Consider the following 26,303-nt stretch of genomic DNA (forward strand, 5'->3'; position numbering starts at 1 on the left):
AGAACCACGCTGTGTGCATAGATATAGTAACAGAACCAAGCTCTGTGCATAGATACAGTAACAGAACCAAGCTCTGTGCATCAGTGGCGGACCTACAGGGGGGGTCCAGCGGGTCTGGACCCCTCCTAGAACAACGCTCATCTCCATATCTAATCCATCTGTATCGCAGTCCTTAGGACAGTGATACAGATGCCTGTGCTGTGCTGCGGCAGGGGAGGGAGAGATGTGTCCCTCCCCTGTTCTTCTGATAGGCCGCAGGTACTAATGCCTGCAGCCTATCAGAGGCCGGCTCAGCTGGCGCGATGACGTCATCATCACGCCGCCTGAGCCGGGCAGCACACAGCAGGGACACAGGCCGGAAGAGCCTGCATCGCATCGCTGCTGATGAAGGTAAGTATCAGTGTATTTTTTTTTGTTTTTTTTTTGTTTTGTTTTGTTTTTTTGGAGGGGGAGAGCTGGCACTATGGGGGTACTAAAGGGGAGAATGGCACTATGGGGCCTCTGGTGGTACTTTTTTTTTGGGTGGCACTTATTACTGGCACATTATGGGGGGGCACCATGGGGGAGAGGAGCACTATGGGGGCTCTAAAGGGGCTTTTTTTTTTTTTTACATATTATGGGGGGCACTATAGGGGAGAACGGCACTAGGGGGCATCTGGTGGCACTATAGGGGCATTATTTGGGGGGCACCATGGGGGAGAGGAGCACTATGGGGGCTCTAAAGGGGCTTTTTTTTTTTACACATTATGGGGGGTACTATAGGGGAGAACGGCACTATGGGGCATCTGGTGGCACTATAGGGGCATTATTTGGGGGCACTATGGGGAAGTGGGGGTTCTAAAGGGGCCTTTTTTTCTTATTGGCACATGGGGCATTATGGCATCTGGTGGCACTAAGGGGGCATTTTTTACTGGCACATTATGGGAGGCACTATAGGGGAGGGCGGCACTATGGAGGAGTGGAGCACTATTGGGGCATATGGTGGCACTTTGAAGGGGCATTTTTTACTGGCACATTATGGGGCGGCACCATGGGGGAGAGGAGCACTATTGGGGCATCTGGGGGGTCTAAAGGGGCTTTTGTTTATTGACATATTATGGGGGCACTATAGGGGAGAATGGCACTATGGGGGCATTATTTGGGGGCACTAAGGGGAAGTGGGGGCTCTAAAGGGGCCTTTATTCTTATTGGCACATTATAGAAACATAGAAACATAGAATGTGTCGGCAGATAAGAACCATTTGGCCCATCTAGTCTGCCCAATATACTGAGTACTATGGATAGCCCCTGGCCCTATCTTATATGAAGGATGGCCTTATGCCTATCCCATGCATGCTTAAACTCCTTCACTGTATTTGCAGCTACCACTTCTGCAGGAAGGCTATTCCATGCATCCACTACTCTCTCAGTAAAGTATTACTTTTAAACCTTTGCCCCTCTAATTTAAAACTATGTCCTCTTGTAGCAGTTTTTCTTCTTTTAAATATTCTCTCCTCTTTTACCTTGTTGATTCCCTTTATGTATTTAAAAGTTTCTATCATATCCCCTCTGTCTCGTCTTTCTTCCAAGCTATACATGTTAAGGTCCTTTAATCTTTCCTGGTAAGTTTTATCCTGCAATCCATGTACCAGTTTAGTAGCTCTTCTCTGGACTCTCTCCAAAGTATCAATATCCTTCTGGAGATATGGTCTCCAGTACTGAGCACAATACTCCAAATGAGGTCTCACTAGTGCTCTGTAGAGAGGCATGAGCACCTCCCTCTTTCTACTAGTAATGCCTCTCCCTATACACCCAAGCATTCTGCTAGCATTTCCTGCTGCTCTATGACATTGTCTGCCTACCTTTAAGTCTTCGGAAATAATGACCCCTAAATCTCTTTCCTCAGATACTGAGGTTAGGACTGTATCACTGATTTTATATTCTGCTCTTGGGTTTTTACGCCCCAGGTGCATTATTTTGCACTTATCCACATTAAATTTTAGTTGCCAGATTTTTGACCATTCCTCTAGTTTTCCTAAATCCTTTTCCATTTGGTGTATCCCTCCAGGAACATCAACCCTGTTACAAATCTTTGTGTCATCAGCAAAAAGACACACCTTACCATCGAGGCCTTCTGCAATTTCGCTGATAAAGATATTAAACAATATGGGTCCCAGAACAGATCCCTGAGGTACCCCACTGGTAACACGACCTTGGTCTGAATATACTCCATTGACTACAACCCTCTGTTGCCTGTCCCTCAGCCACTGCCTAATCCTTTCAACAATATTGGAGTCCAAGCCCAAAGACTGTGATTTATTGATAAGCCTTCTGTGTGGGACAGTATCGAAAGCCTTACTGAAGTCTAGATAAGCGATGTCTACTGCACCTCCGCCATCTATTGTTTTAGTCACCCAATCAAAAAAATCAATAAGATTAGTTTGACATGATCTCCCTGAAGTAAACCCATGCTGTTTTTCATCTTTCAATCCATGGGATTTTAGATGTTCCACAATCCTCTCCTTAAGTATGGTTTCCATTAATTTCCCCACTATTGATGTCAGGCTTACTGGCTCTATAGTTGCCCGATTCCTCCCTACTACCTTTCTTGTGAATCGGCACAACATTTGCTAATTTCCAATCTTCTGGGACGACTCCTGTTGCCAGTGATTGGTTAAATAAATCTGTTAATGGTTTTGCTAGTTCACAGCTGAGCTCTTTTAATAGCTTTGGGTGTATCCCATCAGGCCCCTGTGACTTATTTGTATTGATTTTAGACAGCTGACTTAGAACCTCTTCCTCTGTAAAGAGACATGCCTCAAAAGATTCATTAGTCTTCTTTCCTAACTGAGGTCCTTTTACTTCATTTTCCTTCGTAAAGACTGAACAGAAGTATTCATTGAGGCAGTCAGCTAGTTCTTTATCTTCTTCCATATACCTTCCTTCTTTTGTTTTTAATTTTGTAATTCCTTGTTTTAGTTTCCTTTTTTCATTTATGTATCTGAAGAATGCCTTATCGCCTTTTTTCCCTGACTGAGCTAATTTCTCTTCTGCCTGTGCCTTAGAAGCTCTTATAACTTGTTTGGCCTCTCTCTGCCTAATCTTGTAAATTAGCCTGTCCTCCTTGTTTTTTTTTTTTTTTTTATAATTACTAAATGCTATCTTTTTGTTTTTAATGATTTTGGCCACTTCTGCTGAGTACCACAGTGGTCTTCTCCTTTTTTTGCTTTTACTGACAAGCCTAATGCAATTTTCTGTTGCCTTCAATAGTGCCTCTTTTAAGTAGTCCCATTTCTCCTGGACTCCAATGAAACTGTTCCAATCTGATAGGGACTCGTATACCACTAATCAAATTTTAGAAAAGTCAGTTTTTCTAAAATCTAAAACTTTTGTTTTTGTGTGGTGTGACTCAGTCACTGTACTTATAGTAAACCACACCGACTGGTGATCACTAGATCCCAAGCTTTCCCCTACAGTAATATCATATACCAAATTCCCATTTGTGAATACTAAATCTAAAATGGCCTCCTTCCGGGTTGGCTCATCAACTACTTGCTGTAGAGATAATCCCAGTAGGGAATTTAGAATATCTGTACTAGCTATTTTGGTTTTCCAGTTTACATCAGGAAGATTGAAGTCTCCCATAATGATAACTTCCCCCTTCAATGTCATTTTAGCTATTTCCTCAACTAGTAGATCATCTAATTCTTTGACTTGGCTAGGTGGTCTATATATCACACCTACACGAGTTACCTTATGGTTATCAAGATGCAAGGTAACCCAAACTGACTCTAAATTGTTCTCACTAACTTGTATCAAATTAGATTTTATGCTGTCTTTCACATACAGGGCCACCCCTCCCCCTTCTTGCCTTCTCTGTCTTTCCTGTATAGAGAGAACCCTGGTATTGATATATCCCAGTCATTACTCCCCTTGAACCACGTCTCAGTAACAGCCACTACATCTATATTCTCAGATGCCATTATAGCCTCAAGTTCATTGATCTTATTCCCTAAACTGCGAGCATTTGTAGATAAGAATCTGAGCTTGTCATTTCTTAACCTTTGTGCTACTGGCATCTTCTGGCATTGTTCCGGGGGGCAGTCGGACTGCTGGATTATCACTCTTTTGCCCCCCTTTCCTAGTTTAAATGCTCCTTAGCAAATACTTGGAACTGTTCACCGAGGACATTCGTTCCTTTGAGAGAAAGATGCAAACCATCTTTCTTGTACAGTTCTTTTCCATTCCAACAAGAGCTAACATGAGACACAAAGCCAAACCCTTGGTTCTGACACCATTCAGCAAGCCATACATTGATTTCCTTAATGTGCATCTTCCTGTCATGCTGAAGGTTATGCACAGGCAAAACTGCCTGTGCATAACGGCATCTGATGCATTATGGCATCTGGTGGCACTAAGGGGGCATTTTTTTACTGGCACTATAGGGGAGAGCGGCACTATGGGGGAGAGGAGCACTATTGGGGCATATGGTGGCACTTAGAAGGGGCATTTTTTACTGGCACATTATGGGGGACACTATGGGGAAGAGGAGCACTATGAGGGCATTTACTGGGGCACTATATAGGGCTATTTTATACTGGCATACATTATGGGGACATTAGCTCAACAGCGGGCACTAAGTGGGGGTATTTCATGTACTGTCATATTGTAGGGAGAATTATTAGTACTAGGTATTATGCGGAGCTTTGCTAATACTGGGGGGCTATGAGGAACATGATTACTAGTATGGGCACTATAGGGGCATTATTACTACTAAGTGTGCTCTGGCAGAGAATTATTTCTATTTTGGGGAGCCCTGTTACTTTGGGGGGCACCCTGCCACAGTATCAGCTTAGCACAATAATTTTTGCGGGACATTATCTTTATACTATTAGTGTCTGGGCGCAGTTATTTTTTTAGAGCACTGTGTGCCAATAATTGCTGAAGGGGGCCCTATCTGTGTGGTAGTAGTATTTCCAGGGGGACTGTTTCTGCAGTATAGTATTGGGGGCACAGCGGGCACAGTATTGGGGGTGGCAGGAAAGGGTGTTCAGAAGATGTGAAGATGATGGAAATGTGGGAAACTAATGTCTGTTTGTTAATCTCTGCAGAGACAGGAAATGGCTGAAAAATCATCATGGCGGTCTGGTCTGAATGGAGAAGATGAGGAAAGAGAACGTCTACAACAAAGGTGACATCACTGGATGTAAGAGGTATGTGGCGCTATGTAGGAGAGGAGATGCCCCGGCTCCTCCCCTTGCTATTTGCAGAAGGAGGATTCAGAGCTGGGTGAGGACGGTCAAGGGGGGCAGCAGGCCACGGGCGGGTGGCAGATGGTGGGGGGAACCACAGGCCTTGAGTAGGATCTGGGGAGGGAGGAGAGCGGAGGAGCTCCCTGGCTGTAGCCGGCTGTCTATTGTATAATGTGAAGCAGGCAGTGCAGCCAGGGCAGGTCCCCCCTCTCCGTATGATGTGTAGAGACAGGCCGCAACTATAGAATGTCAGCTGTACAGTGTTTGTTGGGAGTGGCCTATTATATGTAGGAGGGGCTTTTAATAATGGGCGGGGGCCAAAAAATTTGTTGTTTTCCTACAGAGCTTTTAAAATCGCCAAGTAAAAGAATCAGCGCAACACACTACACCCCTTCCCTGCATTTTTAAAGATAAAGGGGGCTTTGAAAAATTTAATTAGCACAGCGCACTACACATGCCACATTTTTTTGCCTTTCGGACCCCCCCTAGACAAAGTTCCTGGGTGCTCCCCAGCTGTGCATAGATACAGTTCCAGAACTACGCTCTGTACATACACAGTAATAGAACCAAGCTGTGTGTATAGATACAGAAATCGAACCAAGCTGTGTGCCTAGATACAGTAACAGAATCATGCTATGTATAGATACAGTAACAGAACCAAGCTCTGTGCATAAATACAGTAACAGAACCACGCTGTGTGCATAGATATAGTAACAGAACCAAGCTCTATGCATAGATACAGTAACAGAACCAAGCTATGTACATACAGTAACAGAACCAAGCTATGTACATACAGTAACAGAACCAAGCTCTGTACATACAGTAACTGAACCAAGCTGTGTGCATAGATACAGAAACAGAACCAAGCTCTGTGCATAGATATAGTAACAGAACCACGCTGTGCATAAAGATACAGTAACAGAACCAAGCTCTGTGCATAGATACAGTAACAGAACCAAGCTTTGTGTAAATATACAGTAACAGAAGTAACAGAACCAAGCTACATGTATAGATACAGTAACAGAACCAAGCTCTGTGCATAGATATAGTAACAGAACCAAGCTGTGTACATACACAGTAATAGAACCAAGCTGTGTGTATAGATACAGTAAAAGAACCAAGCTCTGTGAATAGATACAGTAACAGAACCAAGCTCTGTACATACAGTAACAGAACCAAGCTCTATGCATAGATACAGTAACAGAACCAAGCTCTGTGAATAGATACAGTAACAGAACCAAGCTCTGTACATACAGTAACAGAACCAAGCTCTATGCATAGATACAGTAACAGAACCAAGCTCTGTGAATAGATACAGTAACAGAACCAAGCTCTGTACATACAGTAACAGAACCAAGCTCTGTACATACAGTAACAGAACCAAGCTCTATGCATAGATAGAGTAACAGAACCAAGCTCTGTGAATAGATACAGTAACAGAACCAAGCTCTGTACATACAGTAACAGAACCAAGCTCTGTGAATAGATACAGTAACAGAACCAAGCTCTGTACATACAGTAACAGAACCAAGCTCTATGCATAGATACAGTAACAGAACCAAGCTCTGTGAATAGATACAGTAACAGAACCAAGCTCTGTACATACAGTAACAGAACCAAGCTCTATGTATAGATACAGTAACAGAACCAAGCTCTATGCATAGATACAGTAACAGAACCAAGCTCTGTGAATAGATACAGTAACAGAACCAATCTCTGTACATACAGTAACAGAACCAAGCTCTGTGAATAGATACAGTAACAGAACCAAGCTCTGTACATACAGTAACAGAACCAAGCTCTATGCATAGATACAGTAACAGAACCAAGCTCTGTGAATAGATACAGTAACAGAACCAAGCTCTGTACATACAGTAACAGAACCAAGCTATGTGACTAGATACAGAAACAGAACCAAGCTCTGTGAATAGATACAGTAACAGAACCAAGCTCTGTGAATAGATACAGTAACAGAAGAAGCTATGTACATACAGTAACAGAACCAAGCTCTATGCATAGATACAGTAACAGAACCAAGCTCTGTACATACAGTAACAGAACCAAGGTCTGTACATACAGTAACAGAACCAAGCTCTATGCATAGATACAGTAACAGAACCAAGCTCTGTGAATAGATACAGTAACAGAACCAAGCTCTGTACATACAGTAACAGAACCAAGCTCTATGCATAGATACAGTAACAGAGCCAAGCTCATTTATATAAAGCAAGAGAAGTCGCAGTCATAATAAAGTGTGAAAAGAACCACACCAAACAGCACACATATAACGTGTCTGATAAGGCTGGAGTTTGGCTGTAACTACATGTTTTATTAAATTGCATGCAGCTTGCACAGAATTTTCCAATTTTGATGGGAAATTCGTTAACTATCTCATGCAATTCATGTTAAAAAAAATTCGTAGAAAATCACGCAAGTTGCATGCAACGTCTGTCTATACACAAAATCCACTCCCTTGTACGTCACATTTGGGAGTTTGTTCCCTACAACATCTTTTTAGTTCGAAAGGAGGACTGGTTTGGCTTTATGAAAAAGGGAAAACCATTCCTAATAAAATATTAAAGAATGTTTGCCTTTCCTCTTGAGCCCCACTAAGGTAATCCTTTTAACTAAAAATGATTTAGGGAGGACCAGATCAAGGTTCTAATAGTGAATCAGGTCATCAGTATTCTACTCCCAGAAAACCCCTTTAAGGATTAATAATACTTTTTTCACTTTAAGAACTACGTATATAAACCTATACATGTGGCCGCAGCCTAAGATGATATAATGAAATACATAAGCCATGAAAACCTAATCCCCTCTCTGAGTGAATAACTATTTGGAAAAAAAGACTTTCATACTAGAAGAAGACGAACACAAGAAGCTATTAATAGGAGAGTGGGAATCTGCCTGCAACTAAATTGTGCAGCATATGCTGCAGATAGAGCATTTAGATCTGTGCTTGTGGGGAAGTGCGAGGAAGATAAAATATGACTTACAGGGTTTCATATACACTCACCTAAAGAATTATTAGGAACACCTGTTCTATTTCTCATTAATGCAATTATCTAGTCAACCAATCACATGGCAGTTGCTTCAATGCATTTAGGGGGGTGGTCCTGGTCAAGACAATCTCCTGAACTCCAAACTGAATGTCAGAATGGGAAAGAAAGGTGATTTAAGCAATTTTGAGCGTGGCATGGTTGTTGGTGCCAGACGGGCCGGTCTGAGTATTTCACAATCTGCTCAGTTACTGGGATTTTCACGCACAACCATTTCTAGGGTTTACAAAGAATGGTTTGAAAAGGGAAAAACATCCAGTATGCGGCCGTCCTGTGGGCGAAAATGCCTTGTGGATGCTAGAGGTCAGAGGAGAATGGACCGACTGATTCAAGCTGATAGAAGAGCAACGTTGACTGAAATAACCACTCGTTACAACCGGGGTATGCAGCAAAGCATTTGTGAAGCCACAACACGTACAACCTTGAGGCGGATGGGCTACAACAGCAGAAGACCCCACCGGGTACCACTCATCTCCACTACAAATAGGAAAAAGAGGCTACAATTTGCACAAGCTCCCCAAAATTTGACTGTTGAAGACTGGAAAAATGTTGCCTGGTCTGATGAGTCTCGATTTCTGTTGAGACATTCAAATGGTAGAGTCCAAATTTGGCGTAAACAGAATGAGAACCTGTATCCATCCTCTGATGGCTACTTCCAGCAGGATAATGCACCATGTCACAAAGCTCGAATCATTTCAAATTGGTTTCTTGAACATGACAATGAGTTCACTGTACTAAAATGGCCCCCACAGTCACCAGATCTCAACCCAATAGAGCATCTTTGGGATGTGGTGGAACGGGAGCTTCGTGCCCTGGATGTGCATCCCTGAAATCTCCATCAACTGCAAGATGCTATCCTATCAATATGGGCCAACATTTCTAAAGAATGCTATCAGCACCTTGTTGAATCAATGCCACGTAGAATTAAGGCAGTTCTGAAGGCAAAAGGGGGTCCAACACCGTATTAGTATGGTGTTCCTAATAATTCTTTAGGTGAGTGTACATGCCTTCTATTTAAAGGCGATTGTTGGGCCTAGATCTCCATTCCACCTCTCAATGTTCATGGCATTATCTACTTTTGATGTATTTGAATTAGTAGGTTTCTAAAAGGAATACGCAGTAGCAATAATATGCTTTTTGCTGATTAAGAAAACTTTCTTTGTGAAAAAAACAAAGGAATTTTAAAGAGAATGTGTCACCTATAATCTTTTCTGTCAGTTAAAACTAGAAAGTAAGATGTATGTAGACTTTTTAATTCTGTTTCTGAACATGATTATGGGGGCGGCCATCTTGTCTGAGCTGTTCTTATAACAGCATTTAGAGAATTGCTTTACAGCAGCCACATGGGACCATAGACACAATGGACAGGAGGGACCATACTGGCTTCCATAGGAGCGTTTTCTAGGCCATGCAGAGGTCATTGTACAAAGAGTGAGTAGACAAGCTGTGATTACACCATTTGTGAACAGTAGATCCTGTGATCCTATATATGGGTGTTTCTTTCTTTGATGATAATGGGAAGGCTGCTGAAAAGTGACCTGTACACACCACGTGGTACTTAATATTAATCTTAGGCCTCATGCACACGACCGTTGTGTGCACCCGTGGCCGTTGTGCCGTTTTCCGTTTTTTTTCGCGGACCCATTGACTTTCAATGGGTCCGTGGAAAAATCGGAAAATGCACCGTTTTGCAGCCGCATCCGTGATCCGTGTTTCCGGGCCGTGAAAAAAATAAGACCTGTCCTATTTTTTTCACGGCCAACGGTTCACGGACCCATTCAAGTCAATGGGTCCGTGAAAGAACACGGATGCACACAAGATTGGCATCCGTGTCCGTGATCCGTGGCCGTAGGTTAGTTTTTATACAGACGGATCCGAAGATCCGTCTGCATAAAAGCTTTTTCATAGCTGAGTTTTCACTTCGCGAAAACTCAGAACCGACAGTATATTCTAACACAGAGGCGTTCCCATGGTGATGGGAACGCTTCAGGTTAGAATATACTAACAGAACTGTGTACATGACTGCCCCCTGCTGCCTGGAAGGTGCTGCCAGGCAGCAGGGGGCAGCCCCCCCCCTGTAGTTAACACATTGGTGGCCAGTGTGGCCGGCCCCCCCCCCCTCCCTCCCCTGTAGTTAACTCATTGGTGGCCAGTGCGGCCGGCCCCCCCCTCCCCTGTAGTTAACTCATTGGTGGCCAGTGGGCCCCCCCTCCCCTGTAGTTAACTCATTGGTGGCCAGTGGGCCCCCCCCTCCCCTGTAGTTAACTCATTGGTGGCCAGTGCGGCCGGCCCCCCTCCCTCCCCTGTAGTTAACTCGTTGGTGGCCAGTGGGCCTTCTCCCCTCCCTCCCCCTCCTAATTAAAATCTCCCCCCTATCATTGGTGGCAGCGGAGTGTACCGATCGGAGTCCCAGTTTAATCGCTGGGGCTCTGATCGGTAACCATGGCAACCAGGATGCTACTTCAGTCCCGGTTGCCATGGTTACTTAGTAACAGGTCATGTCACTTACCAGTAGGAGGAGCTCTCGGCCGGACCTGTCACTTACCAGTAGGAGGAGCTCCCGACCGGACGCAGACCATCGCAGCTCGCAGGTAAGTATAATGGTTCTACAAATTGCTAAGTAACCATGGCAACCGGGACTGCAGTAGCGTCCTGGTTGCCATGGTTACCGATCAGAGCCCCAGCGATTAAACTGGGACTCCGATCGGTACACTCCGCTGCCACCAATGATAGGGGGGAGATTTTAATTAGGAGGGGGAGGGAGGGGGGGCCCACTGGCCACCAACGAGTTAACTACAGGGGAGGGAGGGGGGCCGGCCACACTGGCCACCAATGAGTTAACTACAGGGGAGGGGGGGGGCCCACTGGCCACCAATGAGTTAACTACAGGGAAGGTAGGGGGGGCCGGCCACACTGGCCACCAATGTGTTAACTACAGGGGGGGGGGGCTGCCCCCTGCTGCCTGGCAGCACCTGCCAGGCAGCAGGGGGCAGTCATGTACACAGTTCTTTTAGTATATTCTAACCTGAAGCGTCCCCATCACCATTGGAACGCCTCTGTGTTAGAATATACTGTCGGATTTGAGTTTCACGATGTAACTCAAATCCGACGGTATATTCTAACATAGAGGCGTTCCCATGGTGATGGGGAAGCTTCAAGTTAAAATATACCATCGGATTGGAGAAAACTCAGATCCGATGGTATATTAACTCCTGACTTTACATAGAAAGTCAATGGGGGACGGATCCGTTTGAAATTGCACCATATTGTGTCAACGTCAAACGGATCCGTCCCCATTCACTTGCATTGTAATTCAGGATGGATCCGTTTGGTTCCGCACGGCCAGGCGGACACCAAAACGACTTTTTTTTCATGTCCGTGGATCCTCCAAAAATCAAGGAAGACCCACGGACGAAAAAACGGTCACGGATCACGGAAAAAACGGAACCCCGTTTTGCGGACCGCAAAAAAATACGGTCGTGTGCATGAGGCCTTAGTGGCCAGTTTAAAAATTGCAGGATTACCCCATCCATTTGTTTGCAACAGGCCGGCCACCACCATCTTGATTGAGGATCTCGCTGCGCGAGATTTCGTGCTAGATCTTCCATCTGGCTGGGGCGTCGCAAGCAAATGGATGAGGTAAGTATAATTTAAATTTTTTATTTTTTTATTTTACACTCGATTATTGCTATCAGATGCCGTGATCACGTATGAAAGCGGCATCTGAAGGGTACAATCACCGCTCCCCATTATTGCACCCACTACTCACAAAGAAATGTACTTCATGGCAAAGCAAATTTTTTTGTAAAATTTGTCAAAACAGATGAATACAATTTTTGAATACTTTGCTTATCTCTAATTGCGACCACAGCATTTGAGGCGACTTTCCCTGGAACACTGCACTGCTGTTGTTGGGCCCCTTAGTCCACCCACCTGCGGGCGCTGCATCGCAGCAGTGGTGGTTGACATGTGGTGCTGCGCTAAAGTAAAGTAGGGACTCACGTGAAAGAGCCTAACTAGACATGGTTAGTGGGCCTATGCATTTTGAGCAAAGCGTATACCAAGTGTCTCAATGGAGATGTTTATAAATGATGCTGAGAAGCAACAGCTCAATGCATGACATGTGTATGGGAGATCCATGTCTTTTTCTCTACAGATTGTCAAATTAGGCAGGCAGATCCAAAAAACATACTGACAGGTTTAATGGCTTTTTATGAAATCTACTCTAGCGTGCGTGCACTTGAGATAGAGAAATTAGACTGCGAGCCTCAGTGGGGACAAGCTATGATGACAACCTCTGTACTGTGGAATATGATGCTTCTCTATAAACAGAAAGCCTGTTTACTGTAATACTTTATTACCCAATAGTATACAGTACATTGAGCACTGTGTCAGAAACATGGGCTTAGTAGTCACATGAGACAATGCAAGCTCACATGCAAAAATGTGAATACAGAATGCCGAATGAAAACTCGGAATACCAATTTATACAACACATGGTTTTATCTACTCTGTGTAGGTGAAGGTACCACTAAATGCTCTGTAGTCTCACTCAATGGAACTAGAAGCTTTATAATAAGCATCTTAATACCAGAAAATGAATCCCATGCAGCAAGGGTAGTATTTTTATTTCTCTGATATTGATTATTTTTTAGTCTTTCAAGACACGGCGCGGGAAAGCCAGAAAGTCACATCTATTATTTAATCCAAGCAAACAATAAGAGGCTGATACATAATACAATGTCTGGGGGGACCTGTTGGTTTAATCTCTTCTACTGAAAAGGCACATTGATGTATTATAGTATTTTCAACCAGCCTTGGTAGCAAGTAATAGTTCAGTAGATACATGGCAGTTCTGTAATGTTCACTTCTTCTCCCCGAAGCAGTTAATGAACACTAGAGCCTTAGTGCAGATTTCAGCTGAAAAGGTAGGTGAATTCAGTTCAAGCATTAAGTGAAAGGGAGCCTACAGTTAATTTCTCACAATCCCTTTCTCTTGGAAGGGCAACTTGTACCAAGTGGAATTGGAATCAACATTGCTGTGAGCTAAAGCATAAAAGTGAAAGGAGAGAGATTTGTATACAGAAAGAACAAAATTCCCCTATGGAAACAGTGCACATAAATAGTCTATGAAGGGTAATTGTATTACATATACAGTCCCTGACAAAAGTCTTGTCGCTTCTCTATTTTGTAGAAACTCCTGCTATTAACCTGACTTTTAATTAATCAATTGGTGTTAGAAATAGCTCATATGAAAAGCTAAAGCCCTCCCAAATGATGTTTAATGCACTGAAATAAATTAGTTTCACTGAAAAAAGATTTATTATTTAATCAAGACAGAAAGGTCAAATTTTGGCAAGACAAAAGTTTTGTCGCCTATACAGAAATTGAACAGCTTTACTGCAAATCCAAAAATATGTCAGCAAATTAAGTAGTGGTGCTGTGAGATCTAAATTTAATATCTTGTATGACTTCCATGAGCTTGAAGGACAGCATCCATGCGGTTTGGCAAGGATTCATACAATTTATTGATAAAGTCATCAGGAATAGCAAAGAAAACAGTCTTGCATGCCTCCCAGAGTTCATCAATATTCTTTGGTTTCGTCTTCCATGCTTCCTCTTTCATCCCACACCACATATGCTCAATGATGTTCATGTCTGGTGACTGGGCTGGCCAATCCTGGAGCATCTTGATCTTCTTCGCCTTAAGGAACTTTGATGTGGAGATTGAAGTATGCGATGGAGCACCATCCTGCTGCAGAATTTGGTCTTTTTTATGGTTGGGAATATAAGCGGTAGCTAAGATTTCTTGGTATTTTAGACTATTGATGTTGCCTTCCACCCGGCAGATCCCTCGCACACCCCCATACTGGATGTAACCCCAGACCATGATTTTGCCTCCACCAAACTTCACTGTTTTCTGGGTAAATCTCGGCTCTATGCAGGTTCCAGTAGGTCTCCTGCAAAATTTTGCGGCGACTGTGGTGTAATTAGACAGAAGATTCATCTGAAAAATCCACCTTCTGCCACTTTTCCAGCGTCCATCCTTTTAGCAGGCTGTGGCCCTTGGCAAATGCCACACGGTTTTTCAATTGTCTTTTGTTTAGTGCTGGCTTATGGGCACTGATTCGACCATGGAGGCCATTTCGAGACAGAATCCGACAAACTGTTCTGGTTGACACAGGGACTTCAGGTGACCAGGTCTCGTGGAGCTCTGCTGCAGTGGAAAATGGGCTGGCCTTGGATTTTCGAGCCAACAAACGGTCCTCTCGAGCAGTTTTCTTGCGGAGTCGGCCTAACCTGGCCATGTCCAAAACGTCTCCAGTCTCTTCATATCTTTTTTTTATCCTCTGAACTTGACGCTGAGACACATTGAAGGTGTCTGCCACATCAGCAGTGGATCTGGTCTTCAGCCTCTTGATAATCAACACTTTAGTCTCGGGGTGAATCTTAGGCATGTTTGCAGAGGTCTAGTTGCAGTTGATGTGAAGGTCTAGTGTACTGGGGTTCTTTTTATACACACCTGAGACCTAATTGATCCATTATTAGTCACAGGTGAAGCTCATATGACAAGGCGACAACACTTATGTCTTGGCAAAAATTGACTCAATGGGCTTTACCAAGCTGTGAATATTAGAATATTTTTTGTCAGTTTCGTTTTGCACTGAAACATTATTACAAAAGCTGTTGGGATTAAAATGACCCATTTCTTGTAACAAAATCTTGATTAGAAATATATTTTAGCGGCACTTCAGGTCAATTTGTACACAAGCGACAAGACTTTTGTCAGAGACTGTTCTGAGATAGAGAGTGTACCCAATCTAAAGTATATATATATATATATATATATATATATGTACAGTACAGACCAAAAGTTTGGACACACCTTCTCATTCAAAGAGTTTTCTTTATTTTCATGACTATGAAGGCATCAAAACTATGAATTAACACATGTGGAATTATATACATAACAAACAAGTGTGAAACAACTGAAAATATATCATGTTCTAGGTTCTTCAAAGTAGCCACCTTTTGCTTTGATTACTGCTTTGCACACTCTTGGCATTCTCTTGATGAGCTTCAAGAGGTAGTCCCCTGAAATGGTCTTCCAACAGTCTTGAAGGAGTTCCCAGAGATGCTTAGCACTTGTTGGCCCTTTTGCCTTCACTCTGCGATCCAGCTCACCCCAAACCATCTCGATTGGGTTCAGGTCCGGTGACTGTGGAGGCCAGGTCATCTGGCACAGCACCCCATCACTCTCCTTCATGGTCAAATAGCCCTTACTTTCAAAGTTTTCCCAATTTTTCGGCTGACTGACTGACCTTCATTTCTTAAAGTAATGATGGCCACTCGTTTTTCTTTACTTAGCTGCTTTTTTCTTGCCATAATACAAATTCTAACAGTCTATTCAGTAGGACTATCAGCTGTGTATCCACCTGACTTCTCCTCAACGCCACTGATGGTCCCAACCCCATTTATAAGGCAAGAAATCCCACTTATTAAACCTGACAGGGCACACCTGTGAAGTGAAAACCATTTTAGGGGACTACCTCTTGAAGCTCATCAAGAGAATGCCAAGAGTGTGCAAAGCAGTAATCAAAGCAAAAGGTGGCTACTTTGAAGAATCTAGAATATGACATATTTTCAGTTTTTTCACACTTGTTTGTTATGTATATAATTCCACATGTGTTAATTCATAGTTTTGATGCCTTCAGTGTGAATCTACAATTTTCATAGTCATGAAAATGAAGAAAACTCTTTGAATGAGAAGGTGTGTCCAAACTTTTGGTCTGTACTGTATATATATATAGCTTTATTCCCACGGATACTCTTTGGCCTCAAGCGCATTCTTGTATTATGGAAGATTCAATAGGAAAATGCATCATCAGAAGGCACATTATACCCCCACCAATCAGCCATTTTGGGCAGCTGCAATGCCAGAAACTATACATTGTAGGGAATGGCAGCAGAAGGCTCCACACACATGGGGTAGCAGTGCTGGATGTCGGACCCCCACCAATCTAATACTGATGACCTATTTATGTATCTATCTATCTATCTATCTATCTATCTATCTATCTATCTACCTATCTACCTATATATCTTTATAAGTGGTCCAATTGGCAAACTGAAACTTTAGACTAAATGCAAGGTTATTTGAATATTAAAGGGCATCTGTCAGCAGATCTGTGCCTATGAAACTGTCTGACCTGTTACATGTGCACTTGGCAGCTGAAGGCATCTGTGTTGGTCCCATGGTTATATGTGCTCGCATTGCTGAGAAAAATAGTGTTTTATTATATGCAAATGAGGCTCTAGGAGCAACAGGGCCATTGCCGTTATTCCTAGAGGCTCAGCTCTCTCTGCAACTGCCACACCCTGTGCACTTTGATTGACTTTAGGAGATGTCAGGGTCAGGCATGATCAGGTTTACACTGCCTGGTCCTGTGAGTCAAAATGTAGAGGGCACAGTAGTTGCAGAAAGAGCAGAGCTTCTATGTGTAACGGTAACGTCCCCATTGCTCCTAGAGTCTCATTTGCATAAACTAAATAGTTTTTCTCAGTAGTGTAGAACATATGAACATGGGACCAACACAGATGCCTTCAGCTGCCAAGCGCACATGTAACAGGTCAGCGAGTTTTATAGGCACAAATCTGCTGACAGATGTCCTGTTATAAATATTTTATGTGGGAAAATTGCTGCCAATGTATGTATATTACTGACTTTGGCATCATACTGTCAAAAATAGAGCAGATGATACTGTATGTTAGAGCTTCCAATCGGTTAAAAAAGTATTATTTTGGCGATTGTCTTTTTCCAGTTTTTGGCTTACCATTTAGTTGTATGGTTAGTTCAACTCCAAACCTTTCTTTCATTGCTTGCTATGAAACGTACAAATAGAAGTGTCATAAATAATGGATAAGCTGTGTTAACTTCCAGCTTCCATCACGCAGAATCAATCAAGCAAAAAAAAAAAAAAAGGACTAAAGAGATCCTCGTTGTAAGAGGTACGTGTTCGTTAACCTCTTTCCTGGAGATATTTGCTTGTCACTTTTAAATCAGTGATTTTTCTATGTTATGAACATCAGAAAGTAGCATGTTCCATGCAGTGTTTCAGAGTGGACTTTACTGGTCCAGAACATGGCTATGTTTAATGCAATTGCCTTGTTCTTGTGAATGACTGCAATCTTCAGCAGTCCGGAAAAAGCTGCTGTGAGATGGCACATTAGTTACAAAGGATTTGGGAAGAATATCTGGGTGGAAAAGTGTGCTTGCAGATGATATGGCAAAGCTAGGCCTTAAGTACTTTAAGAGTTTTATTGACAGATGAGCAGTAAAGGTATTAGAACTGAAATGCGTGGAGACCATGGCTAGAAAGTGATAAAAAATGCCAATACTTAGAAACTTGTATAAGTAAATGTAGCTTCCTGCATTACTTTTTTATATGACCCTTCTATGACAATGTCTTGTTCAATGAGACCACCACTTTCTCCACCTCATGAGTGATGTGTTACCCATAACTGGTCACAAAAGCTGTAGTATATATTACATGCAGACCAGACTGGCTCATTGGAGGGCTGCAGGGTAAGGGAGCTGACGTTGGAGCCAATCACTTGTCATTACGATCTATTTTGTATGGGTTGATTTACAGTAACCTATCAGACCTTATTGATAGGTTCTTTATGCAATGCAATGATAAAAACATTTACAATGCAAACGATAGGAATATTGGGAAGATTTATTAAGGCCGGCATTGTGTACGCAGGTCTTCATTTACTCTGAGCTGCACACCTTAATAATTGTGGTTCACGTCTTGCAGACTGGAGTAGATTTCTAGTGTCATGTGTGCCAGTTGTCTTGTGGACCTGTTAAATGAGTAAGGTCACAGAGGTCTGCGGCCAGCCTCCTCCTGCCAAGGTTTTTTCGAAACATAACAAAGTCTCAAATTTTGTTGCAAAGCCGCACTTGTGACAAAATGTAAGACTTTTCTACACTGCAAAACTGTTGTACAACTATAAGAAATCTCCCCATTATTTATATACAGCAGATGGAAAGCCCTTTGAATAATTTCCTCTGGTGGAATAAAAAAAACCTAGTCTAGCACTGCTGTCAATACTGACTGTACCACAACTGTGCTTGTTTTATTCCCTAAAGTGTATTTTACTACAAAGATGCCACAATGTTTGTCTTTCATCCTCAACTGTTTGATTGTAATGTTGTAACAGACTGTATCTTCAGATATAATGTGATGATGTCACAATAGACTTTGTCTTCAACTATAAGCTGTCTTCCATTGGGATGATGTCATAATGTATTTGGCCTTTATATGTTGTATTTTACTGTGCTAATGATAAAACAATAGCATGTGACTTTATTTATGTGTTCCATTTTGATTATGTCACAATGGACTTTGTTTTCCATTAATAAGTGTACTATATTGTGATGATGTCACAATTCTGTTTCTAGGGTGTGGTCTATTGTGGTAAAGTGAAAGTGAATTGTGTCTTTGTCAATAAAAATGAATCTGTATAGCGCCACCTGCTCTTTATTCTTTTCCTTATTTCTTTGACCTGCTTACTGAGATGGCCGCACATGCTCAGTTTCATTCTTCAACTGCATCCTGAGCTGTGATAGGGAGAGCTGAGACACGCCCCCTTAGCTGCAGCAGAAAAGACACTCCCCCTGAGCTGCCAGCTTGATATAAATCTAGCAGAACTATGAATAGGGAAACGAGGATGTGAAGTACAGGGATGGTACTAATGGTTCTAATTTCAAGGTTATGTTCTATTGTGATGATGCCACAATACTATTTCATATCTCTCCTATATTGTTTTACTCTTTGGCTGGGTATTTATTTAAATTGTTAAGCTGTGTTTAAGGCCTCATGCACACAAATATAATTTTGGTCCGCATCCGATCCACATTTTTTGCGGGTCAGATAGACCCATTTGCATCGAACACAGCATCTGTAGGCGCAAAAACCCTGAAAAACGTGCCAAGGATCAGGGGAACCAGATTCAGTATGAGGCAGTTTCTGTGCTCCTAAATGAACACAAGCTGCCACACATTAGTTCCTATGGAGCCCTTGTCTGTGGCAGGGCTCCATAGGGACATAGTAAAATACTCATAGATTCCAAATGCTGATGGTTGCTTGTTATAGTTCCCTATTGGGAAATTCAAAAAGAAATAAAATAAAGGTATTTAAAAACAAATAAAAAAAAATACACATCAACGCCCATACTATTAAGATCTAAACATATTTATCCCATGAGGCAAACAGCAAAATGGAAAAAAAAGGTCAAAATGGCCAATTTGCAGTTTTTTGGTCGCTTCACCTCCCACAATTTTTTTTATAAAAAGTGATCAAAAAGTCATACACACCACAAAATGGTATCAATGAAAAGTACAGATCGCCCTGTAAAACAGCTTCGCAAACATAACATAAACAGAACTACAAAAAAGGGTCAGAAAATGGTGATGAAAAAAACATTTTTAGTTTAAGTTTTTTTCTGTATGAAAATGCAAGAAAAACTATACAGATGTAGCATCTCCATAATCATCCTAACGTGGAGAATAGACTGCATAGGAACACTGTAAAAAAACAAACTGTTGCGGAATTTTTTTCCCCCCCAATTTCACCCCATTTGGAATTTTTTGCCAGCTCCCTACTACATTGTATGTAATATTAAATGGTGGCACTAAAAAGTACAACTTATTCCACAAAAAGCAAGCCCTCATATGGCTTTGTGAACAGAAAAATAAAAAAGTTATGACTCTGGAAAGGCAGGGCATGAAAAACCAAAATGTAAAAATGAAAAAAATAAAAATAAAATAAAAACATCCGGGGCTCAAAGGCTTAATAGCCCAGCTGTTTTGGTAAAATTTTGTATTGAACAGTTCCCACACATGCCGAGGAACTCGGATGTTCATGAACTCTTGGCTCTCCCCACCCACCACCCTTTGATTCTAGCTGGAAAAAAATTGTCAGTCAGCCATAGGGGACAGGAAAACCCAGGAGCTCATGAATATCAGGACTCAATGGCATGAAACTCTTAGCTGTTAGGACAACATATAACTTTTAATTTAATCAGAAAAGCAGGGATTATTGATGTACATCTATCAGTGTCATAGGAGCCTCATCTTGCCCATACCCAGCAACTATCACAAGTAGTTTTCTGTTCTGTACAAACACACAGCAAATCAGACCAGCTTTGAACTCACAAATAAGACCAGCTTTCTTCTCACCTTTGAATTCACAAAGTTGAGAATGTTTTTTAATATTTTAGCATTTTATCTTTCCATTACAGATGGCACAACAAAATTTCAAATAAGAACCATATTTCCTTTTGCAGAACTGCTAGTTAGTATGGAAATAAAAATCATAAAATACTTTAAGAATAAACTTAGCAATTAGGCTTGAATATGGAAATAAAAGCAAATTACCTTTTTCCCCATGACCTGATGGGGTAAGAAATTATGCCACAGTGTACTGCTGTGTTAATCGGCCATGCTTAACCTATTTATTCTTCCTGCTTGATTACAACAGCTTTTTACTCAACAGTGTTCTCATTTACCACTTATTCCCCATGCTAACATACAAACGCCCAAACTTGCATTAAAAGGCAATAAACCGTTCAATCACGCAAAAGAATAGAGCTAGGAAACTTGCCTGTGGATTGTATATAAATCCATAAATAAATGAAAAAAGAGATTCTTAGCATACAACATAATAATTAAATTATGAAAATCTCTCTTAAAGTTTGTTCCCTTAATTGTAATGTAATGAATGATTCGCAAACTCCAAATATTAGGAATCGGCAAGATGGACTGATTCGGGGCGGACATTAACAAAAAAATATTACTGGAATATGCCACCAGCAAATTGGTCTAATTGCTAGAATGAAGTGGAAACAGTGAAAGAAATAAGTTGTGCCACTTGGTCTCATGTTAGCTCAGCTCAGCATTCTTTTGCATCCTCATGGGCGGTCCATTATACTCAGTAAACTAACCATATAGCCTCTGTAGTAAGCAGAGAGAAGCTGACAGGATATGAAGTAGCAATGCGTGTACCACTGCCAGTTTATCTAGTGATATGCTATCAATACGTATACTCAGTCAACCCCTTTGATATCATAAAGTTGGGAGAAATTATTGACTCTATGGATAGAGGGATAGAGTAGATAGATAATAGTAACTTACCCTCATCCTCCCGTTCCGTATCGCAGGGCCATCCTCTGCAAGCCTTAACACATACAAATCCATCTTGTACTCTCTCCCACCACGTATGCTGAATCCAAAACCTTTAGCTCCCTTTTCCATCTCTACTGTGAAATAGTCATAATCCTGAAAAGAAATGGGAAGCTTTTATTAAAGGTTTAACGTTTGCTGTGGATAAATGCTCAGCATGATCTCACTACAACTGACCACATGTGCTATATTTAGCAAGAAAAAAAAAAATCTTTTCTCGTCTGATATTTTCCTTTCAAATGTTCATAAAGGAAGTAAGAGTTTGAAAATGAAAGGTGATGTCCTATATTTCCACTGTTTATGAAAAGTTAGGTGGTCAACAGAAGCAGAAAATAGAGAAACCTTTTCTATGTTAATTACATTGCATCCATCAGAAATAAAACGTAAACTTAACCTCTTCCTGACACAGCAATTTTCAGTTTTTGCGATTTTATTTTTTGCTCCCTGCCTTCCTGGAGTCATAACTTTTTATATTTTTCTGTTCACATAGCCGTATGAGGGCTTGTTTTTTGCATGACAAGTTGTACTTTCTAATGTCACCATTTTATATGGCAAACAATGTAGAGGAAAGCTGTAAAAAAAAATCCAAATGGGGTGGATTTGGGAAGAAAAAAAAAACTGTTCCACCACAGTTTTATGGGTTTTGTTTTTACAGAGTTCACTATATGCTAAAACTGACTTGTCCTCTTCATTCTCCAGGTCAGTGCAATTGCAGCAATACTTGTATTGTTTTTCTAGCATTTTAATACTGAAAAAAATAAAAACTTTTGAATTTTTTGTTTGTTATTTTAATAGTACAGTCTTTTTTGCAAGCGACAATGCCTTATATGTAATTTTTTTTTAATTGTTTACTTTGATTTTCATCTCAGGGAAAGGGGTAATTTTAATCTTGATCATTTATTTAATTTTTTATATTTTTCAAAACTTTTTTTAGATCCCAAATTGGACCCTAACTTGCAATCATTAGATTGCAATTTGTATAGAATAATACTTGTATAGAACACTATGGGGGTCATTTATTATACTGAAATATGCCTATATTCGGTGTATTTAAGACGCAGATGGTGGCGTAATGGCTAGTTGCGCCGATATCTGCGACTTATTCCCACTCACGCCAGGTCTAAAATTGTGGGTCTGGCATGGGGGAGGAAGGGGATGGGTTGGCAGGCCCGTATCATTCATCATTTTCTATGCCTGTTTTAGGCATAGAAAATGGTCTAAATGTAAGACCGCTAAGAAGCTGTCTTACATTTAGAACTGGCTCTGGATGCGCCGAAGTTATAGAGAGGCCAGCTCTTTATAACTTTGGCGGATCCTCAGCCAGCTATAGGGCTTTATTAAGACTGGCATCTAAAACGTTGGTCTTAATAAATATGCCCCTATGTTAAAGTTTAGTGCTGCCACCTGCTGGCCTGAACTCTAATATACAAGCAATGAGCCTGGAAGCCTAGCACAGGCTCAGGCTCATTACTGTAAAGGAACGTCTTCCCCGATCTCTGCTGGGAGAGGTGTTCCTTAACCAGAAGCGCATGCTTCGTGTTTTAGCCCTGTCAGATGCCATGGTCAATGACCACGGTCTGCATTACTGCCGATTGCGGACATTAGCTGTGAAACAGCAGGCACCTGGCCACTATGGCGATCGCTCCGCTACGGAGTGGGCTTCATCTTTAAAGAGCCATCATCCGTCGGCAGATGTTGATGAAGGGGTTAAAGGGGTTGCCACTTCCGAACAATTTTTCATGAATACTCATCATGCTATAGTACATTAAAGTGAAAACACGTTTTTATGACGACCCACGGCCCATGATCTATGTAAGTATTGCAGAGCTGCGGCGACCATGTCCATGAGAAGCTAGATGGCGGAAGTCATGTGATTTACTCATGTGACCACTATCTTGGCTGTCCCTGCTGCATCCTCTAATAAGCACGAGCAGGACAGTAGTTAAACCAGTCCAGCACCTGCACAGAAAAGGATGCAGCAGGGAAGCTAATGCATTGGGGTCTATGAGAGAAGCAAACTGATTGCTTTTAAAAATATATAAAAATACATATCAAACATTAAAATCACCCCCCCTTTCCCCAAAATCAATCTAAAAATACATAAGTAATAAAAAATAAACATCATAGACCTCGATGTGTGCGAAAACGCCCGTACTATTAAAATATAAAAATATTTATCCCATAAGGCAAACGGGAAAAAAATCTAAATGGCTGACTTGCTATTTTTGGTTGCTTCACCTCCCACAAAAAATGCAATAAAAAGTGATCAAAAAGTCATACACACCCCAAAATGGTATCAATGAAAAGTGCAGATAGCCCCTAAAAAAATGAGCCTTCACACAGCTCCATACTCATAACTACAAATAAGATATAGGGGTCATAATATGGCAGCAAAAAGAAAAAACAATTATTAACAAGTTATTTTTATCAGTATTAAAACACAAGAAAATCTAAACATATTAGGTATTGGCATAATCGTACTGACTCATTTTTACTGGATAAGGTACAAAACAATACACATAAAACTGTGGCAGAATTGGATTTTTGGATTTTTTCCCCACCACATCATAGGCAATATTAAATGGTGCCATTAGAAAGTGCAACTTGATCTCCAAAAAAACAGTCCTTATATGGTTAGGTGAACGAAAAAAAAAAAATAATTATGGCCCCGGAAAGGCAGGAAGTAAAAAATGAAAACACAAAAATGAAAAAGAAACCCTGAGGTTTAAGGCCCCTTTCACACGAGCGTGTATTCCGCGCAGGTGCAATGCGTGATGCGAATGCATTGCGCCTGCACGGAATCCGGACCCATTCATTTCAATGGGGCTGTGTATATGAACGTTAGTTTTCACGCATCACGCATGTTCTATATTCTGCGATTTTCATGCAACGCTTGCCCCATAGAAGTGAATGGGGCTGCGTGAAAATCGCATCTTGCTTGCGGATGCGATTCGTTTTTTACGGATGGTTGCTAAGAGATGTTTGTATACCTTCAGTTTTTTAGCACGCGCGTGCAAAACGCATTAAATCGCATTACATAAAAACTGAACTGAACACGATCGCAGGCAAAACTAATTGAACTTGCTTGCGAAATCGCGAATTTTCCCTGGTCGCATCCGCAACGCATACGGACCTATTCCACACACGCTCATCTGCAAGGGTTAATGTTATCCTGAATGCCATAACATTATTGTATGAGTGGAGGATCAAGATACCATATACAGTATGTATTGTACAGTTGATTAACATTTAATATATAAAATTCATAAAAGGGAAAAAAAAATCTGTAGGTGTTTTTTTTTAACTACAAAGTCATGTCATATTAGTATATAATATATGATTATTAAATATGCATGTAAAATGTACAGGAATCTGTTAGGGCATACTTACAATAATATTCATTAAGGGGTGCTAATACTGGACAATCCTGAGGGTCTTTGCTAAACCCAGGATAGCAGTATAAACGGTCAGCCCCTATGTGTGTCAGCACTGTGATCAGCACTGCTTACAGGGTTTTACGTGCTAGGATTGGAGTTTGATTCCAATCCGAGCTGTTAGCGTGGCTTTCAGCCACAATTGCCTTCCTGTTGGTAATCTTGTAGGAACAACAGCCATGTGCAGATTTATTTTGTCTTGCGCCATTTCTCTGCATTGTGCTATTCCTCTATTCTTTCTGCTAAAACTTTATGAATAAATTGCCAACTATGTGTTACCAGTTGGGGGTGTCTCCCTGCAAATTCTGACATTGACCAATGAGGACTGAGTATGTTAAACTGCACACGGAGACACCCTTTTGACAAATGGAATGGTAACATCCGTTTATTACCATTCCATTATTAGCAATTTATTCATAACTTTATAGTAGGAAAATCAGAAGAACTGCACAACATACAGGGTATAGTAAAAGATAATCCAGATTTGTTATTGCATGGGAAATGCAAGTTAGTACTCGGGAGAGGTAACTTCTTGGTACATCTCCACAAATGTTTTCTATATTTCCCCTTAGTGTTTCTGTCATACAGTATTAAAAAAAGATATAAGATAAAAGGAAGCCAATCAAGTGTGCTTGCATTGCTTTTCAACATATTTTGTATACTGTACGTTTCTAAGCTTTGATAAACTACAACATTATAGGGTAAATTATACAGAACTGTTCAGAACTAGAGGTAAAACAATGCAAATCCCTACCTGGAATTGCCGATAGTCAGGGAGTGGATATTGCCTAGTGTCAGGGGAATGTTGCCGATACTCTATTAGAGGAGGTTGCCTGTAGTCCATAGGGGGCGGTTGCTGGTAATCAACTACTGGTGGATGGCGGTAATCTACTGGAGGTTGCCTGTAGTCCGCTGATGGCTGACGGTAGTCCGTGTAGGGCGGCTGCCTTATGTCTGGTTTTACATCCTGTCTGGCTTTTACTTCTGACCTGTAGCTACATAGTGATAAAATATTAGTCATACCAATGCTTGCTGTTATAACAATCGATTGAGCTTCAGCCACAAATTAGAGGTTTTTTACTTTTTCTTGATTGAATTTTAAGGACATCAGCCTAAGGCTGGGTTCACACTTGAGCGTTTTACAGCGCGCTCAAACGCGCTGTAAAACGCTCAACACATGAAAACCAATGCTTCCCTATGGCCCTGGTTCTCACTTGAGCGTTTTACAGCGCGTTTGAACGCGCTGAAAAACGCCCTACGCTCAAACAAGTTCTTGAGCTTCTTTGGGGCGTTTTGACGCGCGTTTGTGGCCATAGGACAGTGCAGT

The 26,303-nt window shown here is 41.5% G+C and overlaps 1 protein-coding gene across 6 annotated transcripts in view; it reads right to left on the reverse strand.

Moving 5' to 3' along the window:
* The window catches only part of MAGI2 (membrane associated guanylate kinase, WW and PDZ domain containing 2), a 1,066,131-nt gene that overhangs the window by 65,528 nt on the left and 974,300 nt on the right, over positions 1-26,303 (reverse strand). For all 6 annotated transcript variants that reach the window (XM_040413058.1, XM_040413064.1, XM_040413057.1 and 3 more), the window contains 2 exons: positions 25,731-25,971; positions 21,495-21,638 (listed from right to left, as the gene is read on the reverse strand). In XM_040413058.1, coding sequence (XP_040268992.1) covers positions 21,495-21,638; positions 25,731-25,971 — 385 coding nt within the window. The remainder of the gene's footprint in view (positions 1-21,494; positions 21,639-25,730; positions 25,972-26,303) is intronic.

The sequence above is a fragment of the Bufo bufo genome, chromosome 1, assembly GCF_905171765.1.
Source record: "Bufo bufo chromosome 1, aBufBuf1.1, whole genome shotgun sequence".
Taxonomy (NCBI): domain Eukaryota; kingdom Metazoa; phylum Chordata; class Amphibia; order Anura; family Bufonidae; genus Bufo; species Bufo bufo.